The sequence below is a fragment of the Hipposideros armiger genome, unplaced genomic scaffold (genome assembly GCF_001890085.2).
Source record: "Hipposideros armiger isolate ML-2016 unplaced genomic scaffold, ASM189008v1 scaffold_400, whole genome shotgun sequence".
In the NCBI taxonomy this organism is placed as follows: domain Eukaryota; kingdom Metazoa; phylum Chordata; class Mammalia; order Chiroptera; family Hipposideridae; genus Hipposideros; species Hipposideros armiger.
In genome coordinates, this window is record NW_017731750.1 from 340,383 (window position 1) to 353,887 (window position 13,505).

General features: G+C 37.7%; 1 protein-coding gene across 3 annotated transcripts in view; it reads left to right on the forward strand.

Annotated features, from left to right (window-relative positions):
- Positions 1-13,505, forward strand: part of LOC109393965 (S-adenosyl-L-methionine-dependent tRNA 4-demethylwyosine synthase-like) — a 225,135-nt gene that overhangs the window by 176,966 nt on the left and 34,664 nt on the right. For all 3 annotated transcript variants that reach the window (XM_019663723.1, XM_019663725.1, XM_019663724.1), the window contains one exon: positions 5,124-5,291. In XM_019663723.1, coding sequence (XP_019519268.1) covers positions 5,124-5,291 — 168 coding nt within the window. The remainder of the gene's footprint in view (positions 1-5,123; positions 5,292-13,505) is intronic.

The following is a 13,505-nucleotide window of genomic DNA, read 5'->3' on the forward strand; positions in this document are numbered from 1 at the left end:
TCAGTGGGGTAATGTGTATGCTTGTCAGTAAATGTTTAGCTCACTTTCCTTTAAGCACATTTATTTAAACTAAGTCAATAGAAGCTATTTTTTTTAAAGTTGCAGAAAAGGAGTTTATTAGAAGTAAAAATACATTTCAAAAAAGCAGAAGTGGGCCGAGCAGTAGAGAATGGCTCAAGGGCCATTATTAGAAAAGAAAGTACACTCCAAAGAGTTTGGAGTGGGCTGAGCAAAGGAAGCTCAAAAGGCCAAAGTTATTTTTTTATTTTCTTGATTTCCTCTTTTGTTGCTGGTCTTGTAAAATATTTTTCTGTTAAAATCCCTGTAAATTAACATACATTTTAGCTTCATTAGGCTCAAATTGGCCTTTATTTGCTAGCCTGAGAATCTTAACTACCATTATTGGCTCACTTGTTTATGAAAATGTGTTTCGTGTTACAAACACCTGCTTCATTTGAAAAGTTTTGTAGTACAATTTGTTTATAATGAAATACTGCCTTTGTAGTCTCTGCCCAGCATTGCACCTTACAAATAGTAAGTGCTCAGTAATTGTTTGTTGTCAAGTGATTTAAGACTCTCTTACCCTTAGCACTGTACGAGGTCTGACAATTACATTTGTGAACTTGCCACTGTGCACTTACATTGGCAGCACTGTACAAACAGCTCGGTAATGTTTCATAACCTTGGTATATCAGTGTCTCACAGTTGTGTTTGTGTTGAAGTGTGACAGTGTCTTACTGAGTGGCATTCATTATTGTTGTTGCATGTTTTTGTGTGCCATTGCTAGAATGTCTGAGCTTGAATTAGAGCAACGAACAAACATTAAATTTCTTTTTAAACTTGGCAAGAGTGAAAGTGAAATCAGGGACATGTTAATCCAAGTTTATGGGGATAATGCCATGTAGAAAATGGCCGTGTATAAATGGATTAAACATTTTTCTGAGGGGAGAGAACGTGTCATTGATGAAGAGAGGTCAGGGCGGAGTAATGAGCAGAACTGACGAAAACATTACAAAAATTTGTCAAATTGTGCATCAGAATCGTCAGCTGACTGTGAGAAGCATACCAGACCAAGTAAACATCGATGGAGAAACAGTTAGGAAAATCTTAACTGAAAATATTGGCATGAGAAAGGTGTGTGCAAAAATAGTCTCAAAGGAGCTCACCGATGAACAAAAGCAAAGAAGAGTCGAAGTTTGTCAAGACCTTTTGGAGAGACAAGATGATGTTTTGGGCTGTGTTATCACTGGTGATGAAACATGGGTGTGCGAATATGTCCCTGAAACAAAGTGTCAAAGTGCACAATGGAAATCAGCCAATTGTCCACTCCCAAAGAAGTTCTGTCAGTCTAAATCAAGAGTCAAAACAATGTTGCTAACCTTTTTTGATATCAGAGGGGTTATTCATTATGAATTTGTACCAACTGGACAAACAGTGAACCAAATTTACTCTTTGGAAGCACTGAAAAGGCTGCATGAAAAAGTTAGACGACCTGAACTTTTTGCCAATAATTCATAGCTCTTGCATCCCAACAGTGCACCAGCTCACACGGCACTGTCTGTGAGGGAGTTTTTAGCCAGTAAACAAAGAACTGTATTGGAACACCCTTCCTACTCACCTGATCTGGCCCCCAGTGACTTCTTTCTTTATCTGAAGATAAAGGAAATATTGAAAGGAAGACATTTTAATTACATACAGGATATCAAGGCTAATACAATGACAGCACTAATGGCTATTCCAGAAAAAGAGTTTCAAAATTGCTTTGAAGGGTGGACTAGGCGCTGGTGTTGGTGCATAACTTCCCAAGGGGAATACTTTGAAGGTGACCATAGTGATATTCAGCAATGAGGTATGCAGCACTTTTTCTAGGACGAGTTCACGAACTTAATTGTCAGACCTCATAACTGTCAGAGCTCAGTCCTTGAAGAATGCATCTTGCAAAACAAATGTTTTAGCAGGGCCTCACTCTCTATACAAAGGTACGGAATAATACTTGTGTGTGTACGTAGCACTACCTAACCAGTTTTTATCAGGTGGTTCATGATCATTAGGGAGTAGAAAAATCCCAAATAATATGAATGAAATTTTTTTTAGATCAGAAAAGAGCTCTGGGTTTATCATCATAGAAGAATTTGTTACTTGATCTTTAGGTCACTCAGCATAGATTGGTTGGGGTTACAGAGAGGAACAGGTGCACCCCTTGCCCTCTGAGAGCTCAGAATTTACACACATTATATATATATATATATATATATATATATATATATATATATATATATATATATATATATATATATATATATATATATCAGTTACCTGGTAGGAGATGCGCACGAGACACAATGATGATATTAGGGTCAGATGGGGTGGGAGTTCCTGACTGGAGATTAGAGAGACAGTGGGCAAGTTAGCCGGGTAGAGACTGGATACTGAGTGGGGCAGTCCAGTAAGAAGGCCTGAAGACTTGCTGAGAAGCTTGAGCTGTTGTTGTTTTTTGGGGGATGGGTTTGGGGGGTGGATGGGGGTAATGGAAGCATTTTTAGGGTATAGGAGAGACATGTTTTGAGTATATCACTGCAAAAAGTCATAAAGACAACATTTCTTTTGTCATCAAACTACAGGGGACAAAAACAGTATTAGAAGTCTTTTGACACCCAGTCATTATAGAATATCAAGCTGCCAAAATCCTGCTCTGCCCACAGACCTTGAATCCCCAGGTAAACTTTCCAAACATCCAGTCAAAAGAGACTATGGCCCCGTCTCCTAGAGCAGAGCCATCAGCAAGGCCCCAGGGTAATGATGTGGTACAGTATGCTTTTCACTGCCAACCAGGTGGTCTAACTTTGTTTGGGTCTGTTTGTCATTTCTCAACCTGTAGATTGTGGAGCGAGTGGCTGCTTTTCAGTTGCCACATTGTCCCCATCCATTTTCTTGAGGTTGTGTTTTTTCCAAAGTTGTGAGGGAAGAATTTGGTGCTGGTGATAAATGGGGAAGGTATGGGGTGGTGGTGGGATGAGAAGGTGTCACACAGCCCTGATGTGAGGGCAAAAGAAGTATTTTTAGACAATTCAGGGTTGGTGTGCTCAGGAATGAAGCAGTCGCACTAGCAGACGAGTGCAGGGTGAAGTGAAGCAGAGAAGACGGCACCGAGCAGTGAGGCACCAGGAGCCAAGCTGGGTGAGGGCTCAGGGGTTCCCCAAAGTGCTTCCTTTCTGGAACTAATTCACTGCAACTGGCGTCTGCCTACAGCTTTCTGTCATGGTGAAGGTTCGGGCTCTGGCTGGTTCAGCAAGTACTCATACTGCCCACGTCAGAGGATTTTGTTTGGCTTAAATGAGAACTTTTATGTGAAAGTGCTGTAAAGCATCATGTGAATGTATGGACAAGTATTATGTGAAGGCACAGTGATAAACTGTGGCCTTCATACTTTAATTTTACGATAAACTGTGGCCTTCATTCTTTAATTTTACTTCCAAACCAAATCTCTCCTTACTGCCTAATGATTTATTATTGCTGAATAAGAAATATTAAAATATTTTCCAAAGCCATTGTTATGAATATAAGATCTTATCTAAAACCTCTGTTTCAGTAAACTTTTTAAATATTAAAAATAAATTCCTTTGAGTTAGTTACTATATGCGTGGCTGTTTATATAATTCACACATCATAAACAGTATTTAAATTGACATGAAGTACATTTTTATGACTAATTTGACCTACCAATAAATAATTTTCATGGTTTTTATTCATGTGGGTACATTTACACACAATTTTGCAGCCATGCTTTCTTAAAGATTTAAAAAAATTGTTTGCTTTTTTAATTCACCTAACACTCAGACTCAGTTTGATGAAGTCTATAAATCATTGGGCTAGTAAAGAAGATTCTTTTGTTTATTGTATTTAAGCTAGGTTGTCTGTAGTTTACGTTCAGCAAAGGTCTTCTCAGTTTAGGCTACCAGCAATGTTTTTGAATAGCCATCTGGAGTAGAGCGTTTTGCAGAGCTCATGAGTTTTCAGCCAAGTCCCAGCTCTGCCATCTGTAGGGTCAGGGTCCCTCTGCAGTGCTCATTTGTTGGCTTTTACTTAATGTCATTCTTCTCCCTTTAATACGTATATGTGTGTTTGTGTGTGAGAGAGAGAATGAGAGAGAGAGAGAAAGAGAGTGTATGTGACTGCTGCACTTTTTTAAAATTTCAGTTATTCCCTGCTTAGTAGCAGCATATCTAGAATATTCAAACCATTTGCCAAGAAAGTTTGATTCTGCGGTATTTGAAGAGCCTACAAATTTAAGACATACCTTATTATTAAAAAATTAATCATTTATCATTATGCACCCTACCAAATAGAGAACTTAGTTATAAAACTTTTGGGTTTTATGTGCCTGGGCTGTCAGGTAGAGTTCCAAACAGAAGCACAGTTATCTCACTGCATTCATCGTGAACAGGGATTCCTGTGGAAGTGAGATACATGTGTGTATGTGTAGGTGTGTTAAAGTATATGTATGCATATCCACAAATGTATTTCCTATTTGGCATGATTCTTTGTTTATCTATATATCCATATACAAAATATATTACAAAGTGAAATCCTTAAAGAATAAAGAACAATAACAGGGTCCCTTGCCAGCCCTTTACAGAAAGTTTACCAACCTCAAGTCTAAACTGTAATAGAACGTGGGAGCTCACCCTATTTTTCCACTGAAGAAATTGTTCAGTGAATTTTTATGGGTGTCAACTATCCCTGCATTCTTATACCAGGGGACTATAATCCCTTGAAAATTAGTCTGTTATACTGCCCAAATGAATCTGAATGTAAAGGTTTTATTCTTTCACATATATAATTGTGACTAGACAGCATAGATTGTGACGTAACACAAAACACAGGTACCCAGGCGCCAGTGTTGACATAGAGTGGGAAGAACACTGGCCTGGGGGCCCCATTGTTCTTTGTTACTAACTACTCATATTAGCAAATTTTATCATCTTTATATCACTTTCTCCACTCTAAAATGTAGATTGGATTAGATTGGGATACCTGTGGAAGCCTTTCCACCTCTGAAACTCTTACTCTATGCCTTTTAAGTAGGACCGTAACTGTCTCTAACTGTTGTAATGTCTGCACAGGGTGTTACTTATTGTGGAGAGAGCTCGGCCAGCAGCCTTACCATGGCCAACGTGCCCTGGCACGAGGAGGTGGTACGCTTCGTCCACGAGCTGGTGGGGCTGATCCCTGACTACGAGATTGCTTGCGAACATGAACATTCCAATTGCCTCCTGATAGCTCACAAAAAGGTAAGTGTAACTCGAATAAACCTTCTGCTGCCACCCTTATCCTTACGTGTCCTTTCTTCTCTTTTCTGTTTGTTGTCGCCTCACCTTATTATAGTGAATATCTGCTTTGCTGCCTTTCGTAAAACAAACATTAAGGAAACCCTAAATTATGTCTGTTGGGCTCATAAATTCCCTTTGATTTTAGTCCTCGCCTAGGAACTTGAAGTGCTCTCAGGTTTGTAATTGTACATGCTAAAAACACAGAGGCAAAATACCCTTGTAATAACCTCTAGTCCTTTCCTGGAATGACAAGGGAAAGCTAAAATAGTAACCAGCCCCCATGTGAGTGTTTCTGTCAGAAGAAATACTGAGGTATTTATCAAATTTTAGATCACTTTGAATCTTGGCCTCTGGAGAAATTATTCCGAGATTTCCGTTCATGACTCTATTTCCATTTTTCCCCTTTAGTGCTTTTATTAGGCAGAACAAGTACATGAATCTAGTGACTTTCTTAAGTAAATAATGCCTAGCAAAGGAAAAATTCAGTTCTTGTTAGAGATGGGCTGTTAAAATAAGAAGGAGAGCTCTAATTAGGAAGCCAGTGTTAGATTAGCTATGATAATGATATGTCCTTATGGAAATATTTACACAGAAACAATGTGGCATTTGGGCTTTCATTCAAAATAATACAAAGTGGGGTACATGATGTGTGGATGGGCCAGGGTTGTTGAGGCTAGATGATGGATACATAGAGGGTCATAGTACTCTGCTTGGTTTTCTGTTCAACTTAAAAAAGTGGAAATGGATGAGCCTTGAAACCATTATTCTTGGTGAAAAAAGCCAGACACAAAAGGCCACACATTGTATGATTCCATTTGTATGAAACGTCCAGAATAAGTAAACTCATAGAGACAGGAAGTAGATCGGTGATTGCCAGGGGTTGGGGAAGAACAGATTGGGAAGTGACTGCTAATAGCTATGGGATTACTTTTTTTGTGGTGATGAAAATATTCTGGAGTTGTTTGCACAACTTTGTGACTATACTAAAAACCACTGAACTGTACCCTTTAAAAGGCTGAATTTCATGATATGTGAATTATATTACAATGAAGGTAGATTAATTACAATAAGATGGTAAAGATCAAGGGTGGGCTACCTCTTCTTATGTAAATGCTTTTTATACAGTAAAGTCAGGCCTAATTTGAACATGAAAGGTTCACTTTTTTTCTACCTCAAAAACCTAAGTGGCTTCCTAAACAGCTTCTGAAGTTAATGACATTTAATAATATGAGAATTGTTCAGTTAAAATTTCGCATGCTCTAATCTCAAAACAATATGAGTTTAAAGGCCCTCATACGTTGGTTATAGTTAGATCATATACAGTTGGCCTATGGTCTTCTGGGCTTAAATATTTAGAAGAATATGTTGTGCGAGCATCAAGAAATAAAGAAATAAACGCCACCTGGTATTTGAAATGTTAATCAAAATGTGTACAAAGATAACTAGCTTACTAAAATAATTTTTTTTAAATTTCTCACAGTTGACATATACAATGTTATATTAGTTGTGTACAACATAGTGATTATATATGTTGTATATAAATAACATTTATGTAACTTACAAAATGATCCCCCATATAAGTCTAGTACCCATCTGACACCAGACATAGTTGTTACAGTATTATTGGCTGTATTTCCTAGGCGTACTTTATATCCCTGTGACTATTTTGTAACTGCCAATTGGTACATCTTAATCTCTGCCCCCTTTTCACCCATCCCCCACCCCACTCCATCTGGCAACCATCAAAATGTTCTCTGTATCTGTGACTTTATATCTGTTTTGTTGGTTCATTTATTTTGTTCTTTAGATTCCACATATAAGTGAGATCATATGGTATTTGTCTTTCTCAGTCTGACTTACTTCACTTAGCATAATACCCTCTAGGTCCATTCATGTTGTTACAAATGGCAAGATTTCATTCATTTTTATGACTGAATAATATTTCATTGTATATTTGTACCTCATTTTCTTTACCCATTCATCTATCAATGGATACCTAGGTTGGCTTCCATATCTTGGCTATTGTAAATAGTGCTGCAGTAAACATAGGGGTGCATATATTTTTTCGAATTAGTGTTTTGGATTTCTTTGGAAAAATACCCAAAAGTGGAATTGCTGGGTCATACGGTAATTCTATTTTTAATTTTTTGAGGAAACTTCATACTGTTTTCCATAGTGGCTGCACCAATTTACAATCCTACCAACAGTGCATGATGGTTCCCTTTTCTCCACATTCTCACCAACACTTGTTGTTGATGTTTTGATGATAGCCATTCTGACAGGTGTGAGATGGTATCTCACTCTGGTTTCAACTTACAATTTCCTGACGATTAGTGATGTTGAGCATCTTTTCAAATAATTATAGGCCATCTGTATGTCCTCTTTGGAGAAATATTTATTCAGGTCCTCTGCCCATTTTTAAATCAGATTGATTTTTTTGGTGTTAAGTTGTGTGAGTTCCTTATATATTTCGGATATTTACCCCATATAGATATATCAGTGGCAATAATCTTCTCCCATTTAGTAGGATGTCTTTTCATTTTGTTGATGGTTTCCATTGCTGGCAAAAACCTTTTAGTTTGATATTGTCCCATTGGTTTATTTTTTCTTTTGTTTCCCTTTCCCGAGGAGCTATATCAGGAAAAATATTGCTAAGAGCAATGTGAGAGACTTTACTGCCTATGTTTTCTTCTAGGAGTTTTATGGTTTAGTTTTACATTTAAGTCTTTAATCCATTTTAAGTTTATTTTTGTATATAGTATAAAAAAGTGATCCATTTTATTCTTTTGCATGTGTCTGTCCAGTTTTCCCAGCATCATGTCTTAAAGAGACTGTCTTTATCCCAGTGTATATTCTTGCCTCTTTTGTCATAAATTAATTGACCACATAGGCGTTGGTTTATTTCTGGGTTCTCTCTATTCTGCTCCATTGATCTGTATGCATGTTTTTATGCCAGTGCCATGCTATTTTGATCACTGTAGCCTTGTAGTTAGCTTGATATCAGGTAGCATGATACCTCCATCTTTGTTCTTTCTCAAAATTGCTTTGGCTATTAGGGGTCTTTTGTGGTTTTATAAAAATTTTAAGATTATTTGTCCTAGTTCTATAAAGAATGCCACTGGTGTTTTGGTAGGGGTTATATTGAGTCTGTAGATTGCTTTGGGTAGTATGGACAGTTTAATGATGTTAATTCTTCCTATCTATGAGCACAGTATATCCTTCCTTTTTTTTTGTTTTTCTTTTTTTCTTTTTGTGTATCTCTGAAGGAGCTTTCTTTCTTCAATGACTGTGGTTTGCCAAGTACAGGTCTTTTACCACCTTGGTTAAATTTATTCCTAGGATTTTTTTAAAGCAATTGTAAATAGGATTGTTTTCTTAATTTCTCTTTCTGGTAACACATTATTGGTGCAAAAAATGAAGCTGATTTCTGAATATTAATTTTGTATCATGCTACTTTACTGAATTCATTTATCAGTTCTAATAGGGGGTTTTTTTGTGTGGATTCTTTAGGGTTCTCTATATTTAGTATCATGTTATCTGCCAATAATGACAGTTTTACTTCTTCCTAATTTGGATGCTGTTTATTTCTTTTACTTGTCTGATTGCTATAGCTAGGACTTCTAAAACTATGTTGAATAGAAGTGGTGAACGTGGACATCCTTATTTTGTTCCTGGTCTTAAGGAAAATGCTTTGAGCTTTTCATCATTGAGTATGATGTTAACTGTGGCTCTGTCATATATGGCCTTTAATATGTTGAGGTATGTATGTTCCCTCTGTTCCCATTTTGCAGAGATTTTATCATAAAAGGATGCTGGATTTTGTCAACTGCTTTTTCTGTATCTATTGATATGACCATATGGTTTTTGTTTTTCATTTTGTTAATGTGGTGTATCACGTTAATTGATTTGCAGATATTGAATCAACCTTGCATCCTGGGAATAAATCTCACTTGATCATAGTGTATAATCTTTATAATGTATTTAATGCATTGCTGAATCGGTTTGATAATATTTTGTTGATGATATTTGCATCCATGTTCATCTGGGATATTGACCTATAATTTTCTTTATTTTTTTTTAGTAGTGTCTTTGTCTCGTTTTGGAATCAAGGTAATGCTGGCCTTATAAAATGAGCATGGGAGCCTTTCCTCTTCATTTTTCTCTTTTTTGGAATAATTTGAAATGATAGGTGTTAATTCTTCTTTGAATGTTTGGTAAAATTTATCTGTATAGCCAACCGACCCAGGACTTTTGTTTGTTTGGGAGAGTTTTTGTTTTGTTTTGTTTTTTTAAGCTGGAGCCATCCTGCCACCTGTTGGCAGCTCAGCGGCTCCTCAGCTTGGGCTGGGCATCGAACCGCTGTTGCTCAGAGCTCACTATTGAACGAGCTCTTAACCAATTGAGCTACTCGGTCGGCCCGGGTCATGCTTTTTTAATCTACCTACCAATCTATTTTAGAATTCCATTTTAATTTATGTATAGCATTGTTGAATGTACTTGTTTGTATCAACATTTTAGTAGTTGCTGTAGGTATTACATTATACATATATATCACAATTTACTGGTGTCAGCATTTTACTAGTTTGAGTGAAATGTAGAAACCTTCTCTCTCTTTAAGCCCCTTACCCTCCCTCATTTATAATGTCTTAAATACTTCCTGCATGTACATTGAAAAACAGATGTTATAATTTTTGCTTCAACCATCAAACATAATTTAGAAAACTCAAGAAAAAAAGAAATTTTTGTACCCGTATTTTTACTCATTCTGGTGTTCTTTCGTCCTTCCTGATGTTCCAGATTTCCTTTGGAATCTTCTCTGTCTATCTGAAGAACTTTCTTTAGTGATTTTTTTAGAGCCGGCATGATGCAACCAGTTCTCTTAGGTTTTCTTCATCTAACAACTTCTTGGTTTTCTTTTCATTCCTAAAGGATATTTTTGCTAGCTAAGCATTCTGGATTGATATTTCTTTCAAGACTTCCTTTTGGCTTCTTGGTATCTGATGAAAAATCTTCTGTTATTTGTTTCTCTTCTGTAGTTATGGTGCTATTTCTCTCATGGCTTTTTTCAGCTTTTTTTACTTTTCAGATCTTTAATTTTCAGACATTTGATTATGATGTGTTATGACTTGGGTATCTTTTCTGTTTGAGGTATGCTCAGCTTTTTAAATATGTAGGTTTATGTCTTTTACACATTTGGGAAATTTTCAGCCATTGTCCCTTCAAATACTTTTTTCAGCCCCACTCTTTCTGGGATTCTGATGACATAATGTTAGATCTTCTGTTACGGACTCACAGATGCCTGAGGCTTTGTTTGTCTGTCTCTTTATTGTTAAGATGAGACACTTTCTCTTGTTCTAACTTCATGTTCACTGATTCTTCTGCTCTCTCATTTGCTATTAAACCAACCCATGCGTTGAGTTTTATTAGTTTAGTTATTGTATTTTTGAATTTTTGAATTTCCATTTGATTCTTCTTTCTTTTATTTAACTTTCTGGTTTTCACTTGTTTCAAGTGTTTGCAATTGCCCATTGAAGCATAGTTATGATGGCTGCTTTAAAATCCTTATTAAATAATCCCAACATATGTACCACTTTGATGTTGGTATCTTCTGGTTGCCTTTTTTCATTCAAGTTGAGATTTTCCTCTTTCTTGATATGACAAGTGATTTTTATTTGTATCCTAAATATTTGAGTATTAGGCTGTGAGACTAGGTTTTACTTACAACTGTTTTAGCAGGCCTCTTGACACTGCACCAGTGGGGATAGGATATGGGAGGGCCCCACCTCTTTACTGCCAGGAGCACATAGAAGTCTAGCTTCCCCACTCAGCCTCCATTAACCTATGGGGGAGGGGTGCCTCGCTGCTGCTAAGTGGGGTTGAAGTTCAGGCTCTTCCCTCAGCCTTCTCTGAAAGCACTCTGTCTAGTAATGAGGACCACCTCATTACTGCTCCCAAGTGACATTGTGGAGTCGAGGTGGGAGCCTCCGTGCCCCTGGGCATGGTGAAAAGCTTCCTCTGACACCACTTTAGTGTGGATGAGGAGAAAACTTTGTTACTGCCAGATAGAGGTGAAAGTCCAGGCTCCCTGCAGGGTTCCCACTGATACAATGGAGGGGTCTGGGGTGGCAAGATTCTCCACCCCACCTTCTCTGACACCTCCCCAGCAGCAGGAGGGGGCCATATAGCTTAGTACAGCTGGGCAAAGGTGGAAGTCTGAGGTTCCCCATTCAGTTTACTGACTGGGGTGACAATGAGGCCACTTTTTCTCATGGCCTAGGTTAGTCATTATCTAAAAGTTTTCTGTCCTGCTATGCTGCCACATTCCTGGTCCTTTGGCTAGAGAAAGCAGGCTTTATTAGGGGCTTTTTTTTAATCGTTTGTCCTTATTGGTTTTTCTGGGTTGCAGGCTTCAACCAAGCATCTAGGTTCCAGCACCCAGTCCAGGATATATAAGGCAAATATAAAACCCAGGGAACTCACCAAAATGTTGCTCCATAGGTCCCTAGCCAGTCTGTCTTCTTATCTCCACCTTTCAGAGTCTTATTATGCTTGTTGTATACATCATATCTTGCGTTTTTAGCTGTGCTTAGTGGGAAAATGGGGAGTGGTGCATCTACTCCATCTTGTCCAGAACCAGAAGTCATAGCTATACAATTTTGACATTTATAGTTTTTGGTTTAATATTTCCCCAGCGAACAGTAATGCCAGTCTCCCAGCACTGCTCCCCATTTGTCATTAGTAGACAGTTTCCATGTAAACTTATTGTCTTTATTTATGTCAGAAGTGTCACCCAGTATGGTTACAACGCTGCCTCTGTAGTATTGCTGAAAAATCAAATCCCATTTAATAAGTAGACCAACTTACAGATGAAGGCATTTTTTGGGTACTAAAAGCAGAGATAACCAAAAGACAAAGGACAGAAATGAAAAAAAACAAAAACAAACCTACAGACTGGATGAATCCACAAAACATATCCTTTAGTATGTAAATAAATGATAGTGGACACGCCCTCACTGTTTATGTTGCCCATCCCAGACTTAGTGCTTCTCTGCTACGTTTTTTTCAAGCATGTGACATCTCACAGAGCATTTAAGAGAAAAATCTAAACATTTTACTTGATGTGTAGTGGCCTTCACAATCGGCTCCTTTTCAGCTTTGTTTTATGCCCACTGTCTGAGCTTTATAAGAAACTGCCATGTTGCTTTTTCCCCTGTGCACTTGCCCAAGAAATGCACTCATCCCCCGACCACACCACAGTTCACCTGGAGGATTTCTGCTCCTCAAAGCTGCAAACAGACATCTCCTTGGGGACCACTTCTCTCAGTTCTATATGCACATACATAAGGCTACCTCTGGGTTCCCAGAACACAAGGGCCACCATCCCTAACGCTTCCTAGAGCACATATTGGATTCTCAGTATTTGTTTAGTGAATTAACAACCTCTAGACTTTCATCTGCTTTCCTTTCTCATTGTCTTACCTTCTGAAATCAGAGACGCTGTTCCATCTTGCTAATTTTGGTACTTACTTTCCTTATTCATTCACTTGTTCATTTGTTCCATAAATATTTATTCTACTGAGTTTGCTATTTTAAATGGTTAGTTGTTAAATCCAGTTGTTTTGTTATTCAGCATTTGTCTCTGTTTTTCTGCAGCAGCAAGCTGGTACCCATCTATGCTTGTTGAAAGTTTCTCCTATCTCCTTAGCTAGCAGAAATAAGAACGCTGCCATAAAGTGAAGCACTGAAAATCCCCCAATTGTGGCACATCTTTCTTTACCCATTTCAAAATTTGAAATTCCCCTTAGCCAAGATACCATATAGCCCCAAATGTAAGGTGAATTCTTAAAAAAAATTCTAGGGAGGTCGCAAGCAATGGTTGTGAATATTTATATTTAGATGACCTTTAAGTATCCTGCATTAAATTTGTAAGATTTTCACAACACGAAATAGCCTATAGAAAAGCCATTATAATTATATTATCCTATCCATACCCAGAATACTCTGTGGTCATTTGCAGTGTGCAGTGATCTTGTCATTGCCATATGCGACACCACATGCAGAGCATTTCTTTTTTTTTAAAGATTTTATTGGGGAATTGGGGGAGGGGAACAGCAGTGGGGAATCTGGGGAAGGGGAACAGATAAGCCGCTGTCCTTTTGTTCTTCAGTCTAGTTG